The sequence below is a fragment of the Bombus vosnesenskii genome, unplaced genomic scaffold, assembly GCF_011952255.1.
Source record: "Bombus vosnesenskii isolate JDL3184/JDL3185 unplaced genomic scaffold, Bvos_JDL3184-5_v1.1 scf7180000015210, whole genome shotgun sequence".
Classification (NCBI taxonomy): domain Eukaryota; kingdom Metazoa; phylum Arthropoda; class Insecta; order Hymenoptera; family Apidae; genus Bombus; species Bombus vosnesenskii.
The window spans coordinates 118,893-142,627 of NW_022883887.1; the positions used below are offsets into that span (position 1 = coordinate 118,893).

At 36.0% G+C, this 23,735-nt stretch overlaps 1 protein-coding gene and 1 long non-coding RNA gene across 4 annotated transcripts in view; one reads left to right on the top strand and one right to left on the bottom strand.

Moving 5' to 3' along the window:
- LOC117241052 (SET domain-containing protein SmydA-8-like) overlaps nucleotides 1–19,793 on the bottom strand; it is a 48,664-nt gene extending 28,871 nt beyond the window's left edge. Inside the window, exons 1-6 of one of the 3 annotated variants that reach the window (XM_033507038.1) lie at nucleotides 19,745–19,793; nucleotides 19,007–19,166; nucleotides 15,371–15,625; nucleotides 11,666–11,902; nucleotides 8,516–8,669; nucleotides 1,019–1,175 (exon numbers count right to left, since the gene is read on the bottom strand). In XM_033507038.1, the coding sequence (XP_033362929.1) occupies nucleotides 1,019–1,175; nucleotides 8,516–8,669; nucleotides 11,666–11,902; nucleotides 15,371–15,625; nucleotides 19,007–19,147 (944 nt within the window). In that variant the 5' untranslated portion in view covers nucleotides 19,148–19,166; nucleotides 19,745–19,793. Of the gene's footprint in view, nucleotides 1–1,018; nucleotides 1,176–8,515; nucleotides 8,670–11,665; nucleotides 11,903–15,370; nucleotides 15,626–19,006; nucleotides 19,260–19,744 lie in introns of those variants that run through there. The other 2 variants (XM_033507040.1, XM_033507039.1) reach the window with 2 other exon arrangements.
- LOC117241053 lies at nucleotides 16,160–22,070 on the top strand. Its single transcript, XR_004494872.1, has 2 exons — nucleotides 16,160–16,441; nucleotides 21,702–22,070. It is a non-coding gene; the product is annotated as an uncharacterized LOC117241053 (long non-coding RNA).
- Nucleotides 22,071–23,735: the final 1,665 nt, after the last annotated feature.

Below are 23,735 nucleotides of genomic sequence, written 5' to 3' on the forward strand. Positions count from 1 at the left end.
TTTATTGGCTTCCTTATTTTATTCGTCGCTTTCCATAGAGAGTAGTTGGCATTCGCGTGCACAGAGAGTGTTTCTATGAATTTTGAGAATTCGTTACTATTATGATCTTTTATTTTACTTTTTACTTTCTTTGCGAGTTTGTTTAGATGTTTTTTGTTTTCACGTGTTCTATGTTTTTGCCATTCTGCTTTCGCTTTCCTTTTTTCTCTGATTTTGTCAAGGATATTTGGTTTTGTTTGGTTTATAAATAATAGTTAGCCATGCTGCTTCTTGCATGATTTCTGTCAATGTTGTTACTGCCTGTTCGATGCGTTTGGGTGTTTTTAATGGAATATTGCAGTTGATTTCGCTCTTGATTAGTTCTTTAAATGTTTGCCATTTGGTACTCTTATTGCAAAGCGACTCTGATTTGTTATTAAGTATTGGTTTGCTTGTATATTCTATTATTATCGGTGTATGATGGGAGCTAAGCTCCAGACTGGGTGTTACTTTTAATTTGTTTGCGTTTGCTCCTTTTATACCTGCAAAATTAAGGAAGTCAGCAATTTTGTTTAGATCTGTCTGCCAGTGTGTTGGTCTTTCTGTGGATAATATGTTGAGATTATTAGTTCTAATAAATTTTTCTAGTGTTCTACCTCGGGGCGTGTTAATTCTTGAGCCCTATAGCGTGTGCTTTGCATTGAAGTCTCCCGCTGCGATGTAATTACTTACGTTGAAAGAATTACGTGTCTTAGTAGCCAAAAAGATATGGATATTCAATATTTAGAGAAGCTATCGATTAATCTTAATTTGTATTTGAAATAAATGAAATTTCACACAAGAATAGTGATTGTTGTATTATGAGAAAATTCCATTATCCGAACAGTATGCCTGCTTATAAATTCTCATAAAGAAGACTCTACTGTACTTGCATCAGTTCTGTACAATATTGTAAAGTGGGAAAATATTTTTATTTATAGTAATCCATTCTTCGTGTTCATAATAATTTCTATAAGACTTGATTTTTAATTTAACTTACATTCGATTGCACCTTAAAGCGTTAAACATTGTTCCAAATTCTGTGGGATCCTTGCATCGATCACAAGTACATTCAAAAAATTTTGTTTTAAGAAGATGGTGTCTTCTGTTTGCAGTACCCCACAATGGATCCGTATAACATATAGAAATGTGGTCTCCTAAAATATTTCATACAAATTCATACAGTCGCATTTATCTACAAGATTTAGGCTAAGAACAGACAATTTATTCGACGCGATTTTTGACGAATTGGTCACATCGCCTTATACTCGATAGCTGAATTGCTTACAGAAAAAGACACAGAATTTCTTAATTTCGCACAAAGATTTTCAATTCTACCATCGCAAGCGCTTTTATTCTTTACACCGTTGATTTATTTTCATCCATGGAAGGTACAAGTACACACAAGAAACAGTTCTTTAGCATAAATGTATGTATATATATATACACGAACAGAGCATACAGCTGGAACCACTTCGATCACTGCATCTTCACTATTTCAGTGAAAAGTATTGTGAAAATATTAAAAGTATTATAGTGAAAAGTATGTTTTGAAGAATGGTTGTAACAAAAGCTAATATTTTAAATTACTTATTGTCTTACTTAGAAAGAGAGGAAGAGATAAGCATGGATATTTACATAAATATTGGAAAATTATTTTGCTGTAATTTTCTTCAATCGATATTGTAATATTTTCAATCAACATGGACTTCACTACTCGTATATGTAATCAACAGTTTCTAATTGAAATCTATTTTGTAATAGTACTGTGACTAATTTCTATAAAATTTATTTGGTATTCTCAACGTCTTTTTGTCGACTCTCGTCACCGACTTTCATGAAAACTACCCTGTGTGTACAGTTAAGAAACAGTTAAAAGAGCCTATTACTTCTTTAAAAATTGCTTTGCGTGTCCTTAGTCATAATGATGCTTTTATATATATATATACAGGTCATTTATATGTCGGAGATGAAAGGACACCAGAGCCTACCCTTTGGAACTTTGGGAAAAACCCTTAAAATTATAATCTAGATTCTTTAGTCAATCCGATTGCATTTGTTCAATATTTGTAATAGTGAGCTTGGGTTCGACGCGACAACCAGTCGCCGAACGTACCTGCGGTCAGGGGGATAAACGTTTTGTCTAACAAAGATATAGGGTAATAGTATAGCTTTCCTTAAAAGAAATACTTGTAGCAGCACTCGGCATTAAACATTCCAACGGTTTCTGTCCCGTAGCTCGCCACACGCAGACCCTATTCTTCGGGCAAGACGATCATCATATGTCAACGCATCTCCACGGTACATGTTCAGCTAGCCCGAGGACCCGTTATAAATCTTAAGTCCTTCAAACAGACAAACAGTCTTTGTTCCAACTACGGGAAGATAGAGGAACTTTATTTTTTTCTCACGAACGACGCTTTCCGCTAACAACTTTCCCTCAAGGGCGGCTAGCATCCTTCTCTAACCACCAACATGGAAATTGACCAATTAACAGCAACATCAATTTCCAACACTTTCCGAACGAAGGCCTCTCTCCACGAATCTGGTGATCTCATGCCCTTAGACACACCCCATTATAGTTTTCCTCTGCAACATCATCGTGACGGAGAGACACTCTCTCTCGCGCACTCTCAGCAACTAATTACACAGCGTTTTGATCAGTGAATTTCTCACGCTCTAACATAGAGTCCAACTTAGACTTTGACGAAACAATAAATTCGTTATCCCGTTGACCGCGGATATCGAACCCGAGGTTATTGTCATTAGAGTCGCGAGTGCCCAGTCGCCGTCGTTAATTGTCAAGTCTGTAGTATCCATACTTGTGTTAATAAACTGTACCTTTGTTATACCACAACGATGGCTAATTTTAATGAAGATTCATCAAACAGCCACAACCCTACCCACAACGCCAACCCGACATATAAATATGTGATATCAAATTATTTGTAAATATCAAAACGGTAAAAAAGGTTAATATTTAGAAATACTGGATAAATGATAAACAATTTAACTTTACACTACAAAATGTTTATGTAGACGTCAGCCGTTTTGCCTCAGCGTACACATTTGCCCGAATGACAGACAAAACGTTCAATAACATCATTTGTTAAGCAGAGTCGAAATGTTCAACACACATATGCACACGTGTAATATAGAGTATTCTAGTCACTCATCGTAAAACATTTCCAGCGTATTCTATAATTAAGAATAAAAGAACCATATAAACATAGGCTTATAAACTTTTTATTAAAAAGTTGTAATGATGATACGAAATTAGCGAAATTTTCGTTTAAATATAATAGGCAACGAGTACCAACAATGTCGCACCTCAACAACGTCGAGTAATTCTTTGGTTCAACCAGATTTTTAATTGCGGGCAATTGTAAACGACGAAATTCATGTAACAAGATTTAATGCACGCCAGGAATCAATATAAAGAAATCAATGAGAAGTTTGTAATATAACGGGTTTACTTTTTTTGCATTTCGACTGGAACAAATAAAACTGATATAAATATCGTCAATCTGTATCTTTTATCGAACGAAAAATTAGTCGGTTGTTTCGTCTTTGTGTTCTAATTTTTTAGAAATGCATTAGCACAACATTTTTCCCCTTATTTTTAGTCATAGCATATGCCAACACCGTTTTGCACAAAAGACTGGAATATGCCGTACTATTTGTTGCTCAGAAAATGATATTTGAGACTGCAGAGTAGCAAGAGCATTACTCTGCTACTTCGCTCACCATCACACGATGCCGTATGGTCTTACTTGTAGATGCAAAGTTTTTAACCGACATGCATATCTATTTTTGTGATTGGGGCTATCCAAAACAACAAAAATGAAAGCTACATTCTTTCCAAGTGCCTTCTTCTGAACAACGAGTTATATACAGGGTGTTCGACTACAGATGTAAAAAAATTTAGGGGGTGATTATTAAAGTTAAAATAAGATGAAAATCAAGAATAAAAAGGTCGTTTTATGGAGTAATGTGTAATAATACAAATTGTTGAACTGAATCTCACTTCTAGGAAAACTCTACATCTTCTCTAGTGTTTAGTTTTTGGAACAACGATCCTCTTTACAGCGGCTTTTCTGGTTTCTATTATAGTGCCGCGGAAAGATCGCCGACATACGGATAATGTCGATGATAAAGCGCAAATGCCGACAAGTCGAAAAGGTCGGAAAACTTCAGTAGGTCTAACGGCCATCGATATATTTTAGCACCGCAGCCATTGATGTTCAGTTCACCGGAAAGTCCAGAGTCAAGAGTCGTTAATCGAGAGTTGTCATATCATACTACTGCATTAAGTGCACGTTAAGTAATCATCGTTTGCGGTTTAATCCACTGTAATAAATCCATCTATCAATACATTATCATATCGAATAGAAACCATTGGAAATTCTAATTTCTACCATTTCTGAATAAAGCATTTCTATAATACATTAATTCACACGTTTGCTCTCTCTCTATTCCGATATATATACGTCGAATCATGACCGTAACACGGGTCCGGGTCGCTATCATAGTAAGGGTTTGTGGTATGTAACGAATCTTCACTGGAGCTATCCATCTTCTTACACCACTGAAGTCACGTTTATTGACACAAATAAAGATATTACAGAGTTGGCGAAGAATCACGATGGTTAGGCACTTGTGACATTGGTCTAAGACTCGATAACGAATCCGCGGTCAACGGGTTAGTAGGCTTATTTCTTCGTGAAAGTCTAAGTTGGAATGGACACCAAGCGTGGAGTAATCACAGATAACAAGGCGTAGTTAACTCGCCCAAGAGCTCGTACACCAGCAAGAGTGACTTTCCGTCACGGTGACGCTGTTGAGGAAAACTATGATGGGGCGTGTCTAAGAGCACGAGATCATCGGATTCGTGGAGAGACGTCTTCGTTCGGAAAGTGAGGGAAATTGATGTTGCTGTTAATTGGTCAATTTCCATGTTGGTGGTTAGAGATGGATGCTAGCCGCCCTTGAGGGAAAGTTGCTAGCGGGAAGCGTCGTTCGTGAGAAAAATAGATTTCCCCTATTTTCCCGTAGTTGGGACAAAGACTGTTTGTTTGTTTGAAGGACTTTAGTTAATTAAATCCTAAGATTTACAGCGGCTCCTCAGGCTAGCTAAACATGTACTGTGAAGATGCATTGACATCTGGTAATCATCTTGCTCGAAGAATAGGGTCTGCGTGTGGCGAGCCACAGGACAGAAACCGTTGCCCGTCCGGGTGGGATCACAGATGAAGTATCTGGGACTCACCATCGACAGCCAGTGGACGTTCGAGCCGCACTTCGACTCACTGATCCCGAAGGTGTCAGCGGCTGCCAATGCCCTGTGCGGCCTACTACCGAACATCGGCGGGGCCGGAGACGCGGTGCGCCGACTTTACGAGGGCGTCGTTCGGTCACGAGTGATGTACGGGGCCCCAGTATGGGCGGACGACCTGATGGCAAGCCGTCGCAGCATTCTGCTCCTGAGAAGGCTGCACAGAGTGACCGCCATCAGAATCATTAGGGGATACCGGACGGTGTCTCACGCGTCGGCGTCCACCCTAGCCGCGCCCCCCCCGTGGGAGCTGCGGGCGCTGGCGCTCAAAAAGAGATACACCCGCCGGAGAGAATGGCACCCGGGAGAAGACCCCACCGAGCAGGCGGCTCCAAACGACACAGGAACCGCCGAGGAGGACACATGGAACCTGTGGCGATCCCAACTGATCAACGGGAGAAGCGAACACCGAGGCGCGGATGCGGTCCTACCAAACTGGGAGGCATGGAGGAGCCGCCACGGCCTCCCACTCACATTCAGGATGACACAAGTACTCACCGGACACGGCGTGTTCGGCGAGTTTCTGAAGAGAATAAGGCGAGAGACGACAGACATCTGCCACCATTGCGGAGAGGCCAGGGACACAGCGCAGCACACCCTGGAGCTCTGTCCGGCGTGGGAGCTGCCCCGCTACACCCTGCGGCACGCCATAGGAGAAACGTTGACCCCCTCAGCGATTGTAGAAGCGATGTTGAGAGGGTCACAGGAATACGAGGCCGTCCGTCTCTTCTGCGAGCGAGTTATGCTAGCGAGGGAGCGAGCGGAAAGGGAGAGAAAGAAAAACTCTCACCCCTGCAGGATGAGACGATGGAGAAGGATGGCAGTCAGAAGACCCAGAGCCGCCCCGCCACCACCCCAACGGACTACGACCAGAAGAAGTGACAGCGCTAGGGGTAACGACCTCCCCCTAACGCCTACTCAATAGCCGGCTCGAACAAGAGAACGCGAGAAGGGGATGCAACTGAAGTTAATTCATAAGAGGTTCCTGGAGCACCCCTGTCACGCGCATAAGATGGTCATCGTGGAGTTTTAGTCGGTAGGAGTCCGACACTACTCTGCTGTTACGCGATTATTGCAGCAGCGGAGTGTCCATGAGGATTTCTCCACGTACAAAAAAAAAAAAAAAAAGGACAGAAACCGTTGGAATGTTTACTGTAGCGTGCCGCTACAGCTATTTCTTTTAAGGAGAGCTATAGAATTACTCCATCCCTATGTTACGTAAAAACGTTCATCCCGTAACCACGGCTACGTTCAGCGACTTGTTGTCGCCTCGAGCCCAAGCTCATTATCACAAATCTCGAACAATTATAATCGAGTTAAGTTATAGAGGCCGAAGAATTCCGAAGAAAGGCTCCGGTGTCCTTTCATCTCCGACATATATAAAAACCTCAACACAAATTAATGTGCAGCAAAATAAAAAATTATACTTATAGTATTGAATAACTCTTTTAAGTTTCTGGTAAGTAGGTATACCCAACAATACTTTTGAAAGAAGCACCTCAGCTATCGTGCCTGACCCTGGTTAATTTCGAGAAAACTATACAAAGAAAATGAAAGCGTTGGTAAAGAATATCGTAAACTTTTTTCTGAACGAACTCTCCACTGCTACCTTGTTATGTAACATGTTGTAGTCAGGAGAATTGTATAAACATAAAGTTGGGGTTAATTGTAGATTCAATATAGGTTTAAGTTATTCCGCTGTAGATTTTTTCGGGCTTCTTCACTTTTAATTTTTTGAATATTTTTATTTCCTTTATTTTTTTATTCTTTTTATTTTTTGAATTTCTTTTGTTAGTTCCAACGCGAGTGATTTGGGTGTGTGATGAGTATGTAGTGTATACAGTGCGTGTTGTATGTACCGTGCTTATTGTGTATTTTGTTTCCAAGAAAATGGAGCATATATTGAACACGTACTGTAACATAAAACGATTGCTATTTTCGTTACAATTTTTCTATGTACAGGCTGAACACTTGTGGCGCGTGTGTGGTTTTTCTGTGTAACATGTAACAACAATAATAAACATTGTTTATATGTGTTACTATTTATTAATTTGAGGTGGTGTGTCGCGATAGGTTCGTAAGAAATACTCAGATGTTTTAACGAACAATTGCTTATTAAGAACGAATTAACAGTCAGAGTCAACAAATAACAATTAACAGATACGATTAACAAATAACTGGTAACAATTAACAAGTAACAATAGACACCAAGAGATCATTCGACGCGTTGCTATGCAATGGTACTGAGGAGTTATATATTTAACGGCGTAAGACAGACTGGCTGCCCTTTTGTTCTGGATCGAACGGATTCTTCCCTTCGTTGCCCATCGATATCCCCCACTAACGTGCATCCATTAGCTGTACCGCCGCGGCTGGCACGTGTATGCTCCTTCGAGAATTCGGCGGAAAGAGCGTGAAGATATCGATGGTACATTGGGCATGTCGGTGTTGCGCTTCGACGGCGTCGCGCTTTGTATCCAGAGCCGTTGGAAAGTTCCGTGGCCCATGCCGCTACAAATTATTTATAAACACAAAGGATTAGAGAAGACATTAATCTTTTCTACTTGAAAATTTCATGAGTTTTATGTTGTTATGGATTTTAATTAGTAGACTGGTATAATACTTTTAATCTACGATTTTTCTCATAATATGTTGCGCGGGATAGTTTACGTCTTCGAATGTCATGATCTTCCTCTCTACGACTTGTACCGGGTAAGCTGTTGCACACATATCGTTCGATTTGAGAATCGCTGTGCAGCCTGATGGCTGACCGGGCAGCTGACCTATTCTCGTCCATGTGAGGAGGTTTGCATGCGTATAGGGGCATTTTAGGTAATTTTAACTGACAATAACTAAAAAACAAAGCCGAAAACGCAATTTCTTTATTCTTGATTTCCATCTTTACTGTTCTTCAAAAATCACCCCTTAAATTCTTTTACACCTGTAGCCGAACACCCTCTATATTACTATACTTTATAGAATATATATATATATATATATATATATATTCTATAATATATATATATATATATATATATAAATAATATATATATATTATATAAATATATATATATAATAAATAATAAATAAAATATATAAATATATATATAAATATATATATATATATATATATATATATATATATATATATAATATAGTCACCTTTTGCAATAGGTACTGCAGCATGAATAATCAGCCCTCCAGTATCAGTGAAACTTTTCGAGCAATTTGCTTTACAGTTATGCTCAAGTAACGATGTCAGTTCGTAAACTGCTACGTATGGTGGATCAGTAAGCGGAACTTCATGTCCATTAACCTGCAATTTAAGTGTTTGTCATTCACTTATTCAGATTTATTTCTAAACCGATAGAATATATGATATGTTTGTATTTGATCAAGATAATTAAAAGAATGCTAATTGAAAATAATATACGGTCGGATCCCGTATGAGACGATGCTTCTCTAACGTGGACTAAAAATTATGCCAATGCTTCCATATAACGCGATTAAGAAGCTGCAGGAAATGACTCTTTTCTAATATGAAAATATGTAAGTCTTTGAATTGACTCGACGCACGGTTTTGCATTAACTCTTGTGCGATAATGAGTTGGTATTGTGAACAGTTATTATTGTGGGTCGCATATTATTTTGTCATATTAAGAAAAGACTGCATATTTATTTAATTATATTCTTTTGCGCTCTTGAATTCGTAACAGAACGTATATCTAGCGTTATAGGAGGTGCTATTGTACTACATTGTAACCGTATCAGTTATATACACAGATTCATTGATCAATATCAGAAATAGATCTTTACGTCTGAAAGTTTAAGCTTTCAAGCATTAACTCAAGGATCTGTCAGGTTAAACACGATGCGTAGACGAGAGATCAAAGCTACATTTTGTACTTTTTGCTGCGAATTCGCCTCAAACCGAGGGTAACGGGCACAAACCGGCCATGACACTGAGACGCGATCTAATGCGGTGCAAATATCCATCGAGTACAACGTAATAATTGAAATCATTATCAAGCGATGAACTGCTTAATTCTGTATATGAGTCACCACTTCCCCAGTCTCGTCAAAGAAACGGGAAGTAGATAAGAAGTGTTTACGCAAAGCGACTAGTTCATAGTGTCGTATATTTGATTTCCCAGTGAGAGCGTGTCTATGATAGGAAACTTGCCGTTGGCAAGTCTATATAACAAATGGCACAGAAAAGAGCAGCAATTTGCAGTTGAAAATCATTGAAGCTAACGAAAAAATTTCTATCATTAACCGCAAGTGAACAACAATTTAACAGATCTTATAGAAGCTGGTACCCTTGCAGTTAGAAGTGTTGAGGTTATCTATTAGAGGAACGCGTGGACGAATGTGTAACATACACAATATACCTATGTTTCACAACAACTATCCATTGACGACTAACAAGGTGTTAATACAAATGCGGAGAACTTAGAAAATATGAACAAAGATAGGCACAAAACCAGATACCCCCCTCACGTTCAGAAATCACGTAAAAAGTACAAATTGGTTGAAGATACTAAATTACATCATAAAATTTAATTTCGGCACTGTGACAACGAAACCAAGTTATTGTGAAAGAACTATCCAACGCGGTAATTTAAATCTGTTTTCAATTGTGTGTTAATTTATAGTCGGCGAATTATAGTTTTAATATTATTTTGATAAATTAACTTTTATTATAATATAGTCAAATAAACTAATATTTTAATAATATTTAAATAAAAAAATAAATTACAATATAAATTAATAAACTAATTTTTCCTACCTTTTTCAGTTCTTCTCGTTTGTTACTTCGAGCTTGCGTTAGTATATGTGAACGTTATATGAACGTGCACTCTGTACAGCTGACACGCAGTGTACATTATGTTCATTATCTTCCTTTATTAAAATTGTTTAGTAATAAGCAACAATAGATAACGTAAACGACAATAAATAATAACTCAAAAATTGTTTAATACTGTTGTCTATACAGTATAGTGCAACATAATATAACACATTTTCGTTGGTCTTTGTACATTTGCTAAAAATATAGAGCTTAGAAATTAAAATTGTGCGGTGTGCGAATCCGCAGAAGCCGATAATTGCTTTTGTCGTTGTAAACACACACGCAGTTGGCGTAAAAAGTATTCGTACAATAACTAATTTCAACAAAAATTTTGTAGAACATCGTTTATTAATAAAATTTTAACAAATAAAAATTATATACGCATTCTTACAAGTCTGTAGAATATGTAGAATATATAGAAAATAAAGCTGGGATATCTATGCCCTCCGTGAAAATATTAACAAATATCTAAAAAATGGCAAAAATATATGCGTAATAAATATTCGTAGTTACAGTTTAAGGGAAAAAATTATTAAGACGAGTATAATTATTTTAGTACTCAGCAGATTTCTTTTGATTTTATTATGACTTGAAGCCGTCGTGGCATTGAATTTGTCAAATTGACAAAGATCCTACTTACACTATTTTTCCATTCTTGTAAAAGTATCCTCATTGAATCATTTCCAGACGAAATATGGTGACTCCGTATTTTGCGTTTTAGGTAGTCCCATATATTTTCAATAATGTTTATATTTGGGAATTGTGGAGGTATTTTAAGTGTTTCGGAACATTGTTCGTCTTTCAAACCTATTTTCTCTGCACTTTGATGCAGATTGTCTTTTATGCTATGAAGCGATAACTGTAGAAATATTTATTACGTGTAGATATTTTCCTAGATATTTATTAATAGTTGAACAACAGAGATAGAAAATTATTTTGTGAAAAATCTTATTTTCTGAAAATTAGTTTGGAGGCTTCTAGGAATATATATGTGGCGGCACTCGACAGCAAAATACCACAGCTCAACACTAACTAGAACCTGACAACGGCGACGCAGTGGTTAGCGCCTTAGATTACGAATATTCGGGACCTGGGTTCAAATCCTGACCGATTTTTCTTCCACGCATCTAAAAATGAGAAGAAAATACAGGGATACCCCAGCAGCGACATCTATAGCCAGCAACTACAATTATCACGGACACCTATATACCTCACATATATAATTTCTATTTGTTAAAATTTAGTTACTAAACGCTCTACGAAATGTATTACAAACGTGTACTAAATGTTCTACTATAATTTTGTTAAAGTTAGGTTCTATACAAATACTTTTCGTATTAACTGTATCTGGGAATATTATACGTTACGGAAACATGCTTTTCGAGAATATTTATTGAATATGTGACATTTCTATTCGTCTTAATATTTATAACGCAATTGTAATATATTGATTGAATTTCTACCTGCAAGATGCCGACGATTTTTGTCATTTCCTCCTCCGATATATCATCTGTTTTGAAAAATCTTTTAATAAAGCGAACAGTGTTTGACAGCTCATGGGAATTTATTCGATCGCAATGGCTTTCGAGCGATAGTAATTTCTTATAAGATTCTAAATTAACATCCTTCGATGCTAACGCTCTTATGACAGTTATACATTGATAACTTGGATGTGGATGGCCAAATTCAGTTATAGATACCTGAAACATTACATTATTATATCAGTATATATCGTTAACAGATCTCTTTCATACATCTATCGATATATAAAATAGCTATAGAGTTTCTTCTGACGTAAGAAATAGCAATAATCTAACAAGAAGCATCACCCGAGAATGACACGCCGATTTTGATGAAACTTTGCATATTTATTATGCAATCAAAAATATTCCACACAAATTTTTTATCGATGATCGATTTACCTGTAGAGACAGGAAACAGCTCTTAAAATTGTTTACTAAAAACATATTTTCTGGAATGTCTCTAAAATTATGAATTTTGTGCTTTTGGACGAGTATGGTTAAACTTTTGCTCGAAACTCGAAAGGAAACTCTCAGTCACTACCAATATTGGTTCGTAAATTGGTTCCGTAGCTCTTCTTGTTCTTTGTTAGGAAGTGTAAAGTGTTAGACTTTTAAATGGAGATAAAATATTTAATCCCAACTCCGAAACTATGATACCGTCAACGTCTCCAACGTTACTTCGGATTTGACGATCACGGCAAAAGTATTATAGTTTAGAAACCCTAAAAAAGTGGTTTTCGGAAGTGAAATTAGCTCAAATGAAGATGCTTGATTTTGAACTGTTGAAAAATGAGATCAATTATATTCAAGAAGAATTTTGTGTATTCAAGAATATTACGAAATCATATTTTCAAAGATGTAAATATAGATAAATTATTAGAATATAATTGAGGTGTATGTGTTGTCCGTGATGATTGTTGGTAGCTGCTGGCTGTAGATGTCGGTACTGGGGTACTGCTGTATTTTTCTTCTTATTTAAGAATTGTGGAAGAAAAATATATGACTACGGGCGCCGGGATTCGAACCCGGGTCTCAAACGTTCGTAACCTAATGAGCTAACCACTGCGCTACCGTTGTCCGGTAGAAGTTAGTGTCGAGTGGCGGTATTTGTTGTCGAATGCCGCCACATAATGTTTTTGTAAGTTGATTTGTGCATAAAATCATTTTACGCTAACTGTAAGACACGCGTCTCGTATACGCTAAATCGTCCAGAGTTGCTACTACGCCCGACCGAAAAAGTCCTCGAGTGCGAAGGGTTAAATCAACCTCTTCAGTACGATGCGCCATTATAGTGGTTTTCGCGGATGTCATCTTATATTACGACGCGCCACTATAGTGGCTCACTCTACTGACTCATTCGCTCACCGTTTGAACTAAATGATCTATTTCACTTGTCTTGTTTCATACGCATTTGCCCTCACGACGTTTTATAACAGAATTAACAATGTAAAGACAGAATATATAGTCTTTGTTTTTGGTACGCCAGTGTCGGGTGTCAATTGTTGCTTTTCATGAAAATAAATTATTAGTTCATTATTAGTTGCTCTTTTTAACGTGCCGATCCGTATCCTTATAATTTTTTAGAATCTTCAACCTCAAAATGTCGCTTCAAAATAGAAAACTAAGAGCAATTTGAAAGACACTATCGCGTTATAAGTGTGAAAATTGTGACGTGGTCTATGTGTCGCACCGTGCTTTAAAATATATCACACTCAACTGTATTATTAATTATTAAAGTAAATTATTAAAGTTACAGTATATGCATCATATCTTTAAGAAAAATTATAATTTAGTTATCCTTCCAAAACTTCGTTCCAATGCGCTTGCGTAGGGAGCAGCATTATCCGTCACACATTGCAGTGCTGTATCGTCCATTTATGTAGGATTGAAGCAGTATAAAATACATTAATTGTAAGCTAGAAAATACTTTTTTAAAAACAGGAGTAGCGTTCGCATCTTAAAAAACAACAAAATGCATTCTTTTAACGATTAATTCTGCAACATTCCCGATTCTGGATTATTCCAAAATGCTGTGCACAAGTAACGACCCCTTCTATACTTATTTGAATTGTATATTAAAAATCATTACTTTTTTTTAAATATTTTTTGTTAATACTTATTGATTTTCGTGTAAACGCATTGATCAGAATTTCGATTTTACTAAGATTTTACTTTGATTTTACATTACAATTAGATCAATTTAAATTCAAATTGGATTAGGTTTGTTACTGCAGACAATTGCTACGCTTGGATTGAAAACTTAAGAAAAATTAACCAGTGGAAATGCGATATACAGGGTGTTTCACTTAAAACAGGCAATCTAAATATTTTCTCTGCCTATGCATAATACGAGACATATTCCTTACATAATTTAAATGATTTTAAGTGGCGATTTAGATGGAGGAACATTTTTTAAATAAATATCCTTTCATATCTTCTTTTCCAGGTAACCCATGTTTTTCTACGTATACATAAATAATTTTTCATATTCTATGTTATAGCTAACATTACTGTATATTCACCCATGTACAATAGTACGATCTTCAAACGATCTCGGACTCTAATATTTTTTAATTAATGGAATTTAGTTTTTGTGAGATTGCAGGTTTCAGCGATAACAAAAGATCGATCGTCAATTTGAAATTGTACAGGAACAAATGTTATTTCTGTCTAGATATTCAAGGATTTGGTAGCTGTTAAATCTCTCATTGTATCGATAAACGATCTGCAATGCATTATTCAAAGCGGGAGGAAGTCACAATGATTTTATCGTGATCTGTATACGCAAGTGTCGATGGAAACAAGCGTGCGAGACGTAAATCTGTTACTCGTAATAGAAGTCGGAGGAACATCATCGCCAATTAATCAAATTACGAGGTTTGTGAGAATCACGTATCGGTATAAATTCAACATTAATTTGGAATTAGCGTGTCAAACATATTCCGGGTGCCTGATTCATAAAAATGTTATCCTTTTCATCTATTTTTTCATCAAGGCCTCCACAGAAATCACATTTCAAATCGCATATTGTAGTATAGTGGACGAAAGGCCTAAGAAATATCGGGCGAACTATAAACAATAGTCTGTCCATCAATCGAATAGTTTCGCGGAAAAGGCTTGCGTGACCCTGACCACGAGCGGTTGCGGAACACGTGCGTGATGGGGCTAAGACGAAAGACAAAGGGATGCTAAGGGACAAAGACGAATTAACAGTCAGTGTTGATTGAGAAGCCAGAGAGCGTGAATCGAGCGTTGTCGAGAGAATGTAGTCCGCGTGACAGAGAGCGATGGAACTGTAGTGACGAGAGTTGCAAATCAACTATTTAGTTGTTTTAATTATAATACGTTATTGTGATTAGTTCACGTTAAACAACCATCGTTTCCTGTTTAACCAACATCTGTTTAATCCATTTACTTTAAATAAACTAATTGTAGTAAAGATCCTGCAATATTTTTAAATGCTGTATACGATAAAAGTCGAGCTGCTGTTATATATAGGAAGAAGTTGTTTAGAATGTTGACATTTTTAAAAAAACCGATGGTTTCAAAAAGTGCGAGTATTGGAAGGAACGGTTTGCAGATTCGTGTTTAGCTTACAAAAATAAAAATAGTTAGGTTATCTTAACAATGAAGTAGTGTAATTACCTTATGATCTCTGCGAGAAGAAGAAAAATTACACTCTAATCCATGATCTTTGCAATCTTGACAAAGAGGCCAACCACATTTTTCACAAGCTACTGCAATGGTTTCGTTCAAGACCGTGTAACAGCGAAGGCACACAGGAGCGCAATTATACATAGGACCTGCTATCAGAGGTTCATCATCTTTCAAAACAATTTCCCCAACTTTGATATTTCGTGTGGCTATACAATGACGACCCAATAAGGAATCTTCTGCTAACTGTAAAACGAGGTACGTAATTAATTTCGAATTTTTCTTTGCAATTTGCCCAAAGTGGTGTAATAATTAACATTGGTAACTCGCAAATGACAATATTCATTGAGATGCTATTACGCCATGATTATAGTCCGTATACATGTTTATAATACTATTTCATAGATCAATTTCATATTCCTTGTATAATCTTCTAATAGTCCGAGTTTCGTAAAGCTTCGTCTTTCGTATCTCTACGATGTATTATATTATAGTTACATTTACTTTGCATAACGTTGAGTCTTTTATTACCCTCATTTTCATACACTGTTGGAATATCACATTTGTTATTTACGAAACTGAATGTGTATCTAGTAAAGCTAGTATTATCAGCAAACACAAATACTTTAATGTCTACGAAAGTTGAGATACCGACTGCGTATATGTATATAAAATTACTCTTAAGACACTTTCTTAGAAAACTTCTACGTTTATGCCGTCTATATTTTCTTATGGAAACATGCCCTAATGGTTTGTAACACAATCTTACATACCATATACTATCGAAGACTTTAGAAGTGCTGACCAGCATTACTTATTCTTTAGTGCGCGATTCGTTTTATTGGGTATTTCGTACATTTATTGAATGATTGGGGTTAGGTTGGGGTTATTTATTCCTTTACTTGAATTGGTATTATTACGGACTGTTATTCGTCTGCTTCGTTCTGTGTTCATGCCTAGTACACGCATATATCGGCAATTAAAGAACGGAATTCCTCCTTGAACCTAATTCACTCTCCTTTGTGGGCAGTTATTCGTGAGTCACACGAACCATCCAGAAAGGTAAGATCGCTAATTGATTTGTTAATTAAGTAAACGTCCACACTGGTTATCTGATATAAAGAGACGAACACGTCTAACAATTCAGGTCTTTTAATTACACTAAGGAGATTTTTCAAATAGAGATTTAGAGGTTTTTTACACAAGGTTTTTCATAAGCTTTTAAGCACTCTTGTGCCAATTCCGTGTCAGTTCCCCTATAACATTTATTTTTAAAACATTCATTTATAAAACTCATCTAGTAATTATCAGGCGTCATCCGACGAATATCTTCACCCCAATATAGTACCTTTGTCTCTAGTGGCATATTAGTGAATGGCGAATTACAAGTCTCGCAAAGTTAGATAAAATTATCTAAGCCGGACGATAGGTTATTTGAATTTGATTCGAGACAGAACATTTTTTACTAAATATCTTTATAAACAACAAATTATATACAAATAATTGATTGAATATTTGAGTCATAATATATCATAATAATTATGTAATATTTTGCACTCCTTTTTATTTTTACCGCATCGCGGCTTTGGATTCCGAGGTATGAAAGAAAAGATAAATTTTGATGATTTTTGAATCTATTATAAAGATCCACATTTTGCATAACTTTTTCCTGTATATGTAAATATCGGTCAATCACTTCCGAGATATTCGCAAAAAACTATCAGTGAATTTTGCCTACAATTGTGCGGCCGTAACAGCGCGCATGACACAATTAGTTGCCGGTCGTTTACAGGGTGGGTCGGAAATCGCAGTACGACGGGACAAGGATTGATTCTACACGAAAAGATAAGTAAGTGTAAGAAAGTGTTAAATGTTTGTAACTGGATCAGCGGGAGGACATGTCCTATAATATGCAAAAAACTCATCTCGATTGGTCATGCCGTTTCAGAGAAATCGGTCAACATACAAAAAGAAAAAAAAATATACCCATTGAATTGAGATATTTTTTTTCTTTCCCAAAGTCAGTATCAAGACTGACCCTTATGTGTATTATATGACTTTTCTTTATTATAAGTATTTCTAAAATTTATGATTCATGGTATGCTAAAGTGTGCAAGAATACAAGGTATACTAGCATATTAAGCTTTAGAGTCGAAAATTATATTTTACAAAAACATTAAATAAAGAAGCACATTCTTTACAGATTTACAAAAAATTTTATCAAAGATACAGATTGTGCCAATACTTCCATTCGGCACTGTACCATGTTACAACTACATATTTCCTCATAGATATTATATTAGGATAAAAAATATTTTTCATTTTCGCCTGCATCATTTTCAACTTTCACTTGTAATTTTAAGTAATTTATAACGTATCAAACTATGAAAAAGTAGAAAGTACGATGTATATTTGAATTTCTTATAACTAGGTACTATAAAACATAGAAAATTTTAATTCAGCATATGTAAAAATGTTAAACTCAAAATTCGTTACGTTTAACATTCGCCTCTTTCCGTGGATCCCTTGAATGCTATATACTCGTATATATACTTTGTAAATCTTATAACAGTATCATTGTTAAAAATATGATAATAAAAATTTGTTTAAAATATGTAATGTCGTTAAAAATTTAGTAAAACTCTGACATTACAGTTCCAGAATTTATAATTAGAAAAGAAAATTGGTTAACTTGAGAAAATCGTACAAAAGTAATAAATAAATTAAAATCAGAAATATTTAATTATTTAATGTTTTATCTTCAATTTTCGAATAATTAATACGACTCAGACTTAATATAAATTTGAAACAATTGTACATTATATTTATACCAAACTATCCTTCGTACATAATTAGCTTCAATAAGGAAATGGTACATTTCAATGAATCGTCGCACGCTATTCAAACGTCTAAACATATCGTGCGATGTTGCCACATCAGCTGCACTGCGTAGCTTCTAAAAAATTTGCACGTAAACCTATCTTTTCATTAGCATATAAGAAATGGTTATTACATTCACAGGACAGTTTTACAGAAATTAATAAATACACCATCATATTTCGATATAATTTGGTGCCAATTTTGGTATGGTTCTTGAATATAGTTTTCCTGTTTCAGAAGAAAAAGAAGAACGAAGAGCCTCTTTTCTTAATTTCGCCACGTGTTACTGTGTTAAAATACATCAGATTTCTCGCAAGGTTCGTGTCTCAAGTCAAGCCTCGATAGTTTCGTTTCAAAATTGAGAGTAGTCTTGAATTTTGAGCTTTACCTATCAACTACTTCAGGCAGCACTGGAACTCGAATTTCTTTCAAATTTCGGTTAAGGTTCTAACCTTATAAATAAGATAATCTTAACCAAAATAACGCATTGACTTTAGACGATGAAAACCATACTTAAATCAAAAACTATGTTCTAATTGTTCGATGGATATTGTGACAAATCATTTTCAAACATCGTGTACAAACTTTATAACGCATAAGAAACAATTTTACAAGGTATAATAAATTTGATTACATTAAAGTAATCTTGCTTTTTCTCCTAAGAACTAAGACTAAACTTAATATAATATAATTATATAATTGAATTCATAGGCTAGAAAATATTAGATTAGTACGAAAACTACTAACCTTAAAACTTTTGCAAGCTTTTGCGTGATTCCTCCAATCCTCTTTCTGATGTTGCTTACTGCAGTAATAAACATTTCCACAGGCACTACATTTATGAATTGCATTTTTCCCGCAAATCGCACAAGTAGTCTGAGATTCCATTGTTAAAACTTGTAACAATCTCGTTTACAAAAATGCATATATTACATACGTTGTGGTAAAAGTGATTCATATGTTCTTAATTATTTTAATATTATTTTATGTGCTAACATTTTTTATTTATAGTAACAGAGATTTAAATCATTAAATTATAATCTCTCGTTATTAAATAATAATTTGAAAATATAGAAATTCCAATAATATTTCGAATTAGTATGATATATTTAATACATACTATGACCAAAGAAAAAAACTTTAATATTGAAAGTACAACAAATTTTTCATAAAAATAATAGATATTTTTCCTTTTTCATCACAGTTTGATTGAGTTACATATTCACGTATAACATTGTTAATTGAGCGATTAAAATATATAGTCTAAAAAATAGATAAGCGAAAAATATAATTTAATTATACAAAAATTTATTAATTTGAAGTCGTTAGAAATGGGATATGAATATAAAAAAATGTATTTTGAATATAAAAATGCACAAAATTTAATGAAACACACGGTATTGTGATTAGCCGTGCAATTAAATGCATCATCCTATTGAAAAAAAGAAATGAAGGAGGAAAAAATTTTGCGATCTAAAAACTTACCACAAATAACTTTTTAATCGTAAGAATTCGAACAAAAAATTTTTAAATATCTTCTTTCATTTAATGAATTTCATTCACTTATAACTGTTATGTACTTTTATAATAAGTTTTATATAATACAAAATTTAAATAGAAGTTTAGTTCACATATATTCTGTTATAAATTAAAAGTACGAAGTGATTCATTAAATTCTGAAAAAAGAGCTAATATTAAATTATGTGGGGCTTAAAAAGTATTAGTATTACAAATGTAGCTATTCAAAAATAATTGAAACAAATATACATTTAGTCGAAAAAGTAACTTAAAAATTATACAACACACGACGCGATAAACTACTTTGTTATTTAAAACAAGGAGCGTCCGCTTTTGCACGGTGATATAGACTAACTAAGCGTATTGCTTGAGAGGAAGTTGATTTCCAGAATAGAATCTATTTAGAGAAGAGCAACAGTACTTGTGCCTAGACATGTACGCTAGTAATTATATGCCTAGGTATAATGCGTGTAGCATAGTACATCTACACATCTTAACATCAATCCATATTTCTAACACATTTTCAAAACGGAGAACATTGAATGATTTACACGTGCAAAGATAAATATTAATTTTATAATGGAATCTATGTATCCAAAAAATATATAAAATCGCGCGTTTCTTATTTCTCTTTTTTTCTTCTTCAACACGTTGCGTATTATTTATTGTTAAAAAATAGATGTATGTACATCTGTATTGTACGAGCGAAAAATGAAAGAGAGAAAGATAAAAGGAAAACGCCATGAGACGAGCGTCTTGCGTGTGTGTTGAATGAATGAATATGCAATAAAACGAATTCATTCCAGTTTGAAATGTATAAGAGAATAGAGCGGTGTACGTTAATACTTTATTATTCTGTTACACATAAATTTTATATGTCGGGTTTACATTAGAATTAGGGTTAGGGGCGTGAAAGGAATCTTCGTTTGGGTTACACGTTGTCGTTATGCAATAGAGAAGACATTGACTAGTGCAAATACGATTATTATAGAACCGGACAAGTAACCGCGGTAGTTAGGTACTCGAGAAACTAATGACAATGATCCTAGGTTCAATAACGAATCCGCGGTCGACGGGATGATAGATGAACGTACTCACAAAATCTAAGTCGGACGCGTAATATTCACTGGTCGTAAAGAGTTACTCCTTTCATCAATGAGATCGCGAGAAAGAATGTCTTTCCCGTCCCGATGATGCCACGGAGGAAAACTATAATGGGGTGTGTCTAAGGACACGAGATCATCGGATTCGTCGAGAAAAGCCTTCGTTCAGAAAGTAAGGGAAATTGGCGTTGCTGCTAATTGGTCAATCTCTATATCGGTGGTTAGAAAAAGATGCTACCCGCCCTCGAGGGAAAGCTGCTAGTGGGAGACGCCGCTCGTTGAAAAATAGGTCTCCCCTATTTTCCCGTAGTTGGGACAAAGACTGTTTGTCTGTTTGAAGGACTTTAGTTGACTAAATCTTAAGATTTATAACGGGCCCTCGAGCTAGCCGAACATGTACTGCGGAGACGCATCGACATCTGGCAATCATCTTACTCGAAGAATAGAGTCTGCGTGTGGCGAGCCACGGGACAGAAACCGTTGGAATGTTTACTGTCGCGTGTCGCTACGAATATTTCTTTTAAGGAGAGTTATAGAATTACTCCATACCTTTGTTAGACAAAGCGTTCATCCCGTAACCGCGGCTACGTTCGGCGACTGACTGTCGCCTCGAGCCCAAGCTCATTATCACAACTCTCGAACAATTACAATCGGACTGAATAACTACAGTTGTTCAATTACAGACTCCGGTGTTCTTTCATCTCCGACATATATATTATACTACATACAGGGATACAGTATTTGTACAAAGGGACAGGTCCGAACGAAACTTATAATATTATAAAAATATATATATTAACTGTTTTCGTATGTATGTACAGAACAGGTGGCGAGTTCATCAACCCTAATGTAGTAATGTAGTATCGGGGAGAAGGGACTAAGAAGAAACGTCGAGCCAACTATAGACAATGTCGCGAGAGCCGAGGCGCTGTCGGCTCCATCAATGCGTTATCGGGTCCTTCAAATAAATAGCTTCGCCGAAAAGACCTACGTGACCCTGGCTACGAGCGTCTGCGGAACACGTGTGCGGTGGGCCTAGCAAAAGACACAAGAATGCTGCAACGGCCAGAGAGGCAGTTGAGAAGCGGAGTGCGAGTTGAGCGGACACGGAGTGTGCATCGACGTGCGCGATATTGTAGTCGGTCCTCTTGTATTTGAATATCACTTATTAAAATACATTAAACTTTAAACTCTACCATCATCACTTGTCCTTACTCTAAGAATCCATCAGTTACTACAGTAATAATTTATAATAAATTAATACTTATTATAGATAAGTATAATTTATAAGTAAGTATTATAAATAAGTAAATATTACTTAATTTAGATAACCAATTGAATCTAGCGTTTAGGTCTAGCGGGTAGTGTCTCTTCAGCCTGCGGATCTGATCCGACGTATCAAGTAGTCTAGTGATTAGGGGTTTCGGTGTTTGTTGACTCTTTTGCTATATCTGTCGCTATATTTTTCTATTTCCTCTTTGACTGTTGGTATCTTGAGATCGTCATGTATTAGTTCGTTGGTGACATACCTGTTAATTGATGTAGGTTTGGGGATGATAATTAATCGATTCACACAGATTCGATTTTCTCTATATATTTCTCCGCCTCGTACAACACGTCTTAACTCACAGGATACACTTAGTCAATTAACACGTGATCGACTTCTAAGACAAAAGAGCGTCGCTAGAAGTCGTACCAACTTAGCTTGTAGTAACTAGCGATCATACCAACCTAACTTTTCTCAACAATACCAGGGTGCATTTATAATGGATCTTAGCGTTTTCCATTGGAAGCGTTGAAGTATTTCAATGTTGGAATTATTTCTTGTTCCCCATAGTTGGATTCCATAGGTCCAGACAGGTTTTATTACGGCCTTATAGAGGGTAATTTTATTCTGTGTGCTTAGTTTGGAGGATCGGCTAGTAAGCCGATAGAATTTTTTGAGTTTGTCCTTTAGTTGCTTCGTTTTGTCTGTGATGTGATTTTTCCATGTCAACCTCCTGTCCAGGATCATGCCCAGGTATCTGACTGTGTCCTTGCTAGGAATTGTTGTATTGTTGATGGTGACCTGGGGGCAGGTTTGCTTTGGGAGCGTGAACGTTACATGTATGGGTTTTTTTTCATTAATTTTGAAGCCCTATTTATGAAACCACTTTTCCATAGAGTCGAGATATCGCTGGAGAGTGGATAAAGCAATTATCGGGTTTGCGTGGGAAGCTAATAGCAATAGTGTCGTCAGCAAATGTTGCTATTGTTATCTCTGTTGATATAGGTAAATCGGAAGTGTAGATGGAGAACAGTAGGGGTCTGAGGACACTACTTTGGGGTATGCCAGATTCTATTGGGAATGTTGTGGAAGTGACATCCAAGTATTTAACCATGAATTGTCTATTGGTTAGGTAGGACTTTAGCATGGAGTAGTAGCTGTGTGGTAGGATTTTTTAAAGTTTGTATAGTAGTCCTTCGTGCCATACTTTGTCGAATGCCTGTTGGATGTCTAGGAATACCGCTGAGGAATATTTTTGCTTTTCAAGGATTTGGCTGATAATGTGTGTTATGCGATGGATTTGCTCTACTGTTGAATATTGTTTCGGAAAACCGAATTAACGATCTGAGAATGTTTTCAAATCCTCTAGGAGTGGAAGGAGTCGATTCGTTAGCATCTTCTCGAATAGTTTTGACAAGGTAGGTAGAAGACTAATTGGGCGGTAGGAGCTAGATTTATATATTGGTTTCCCGGGTTTAGGGATGAGAGTAATCAGTGAAATTTTCCGGGCCTTAGGAAAGTATTCAAGGCGAAGAATTGCGTTAAAAATCGATGTGATGAGTGCAACCCCTTTTATGGGAATTTCCTT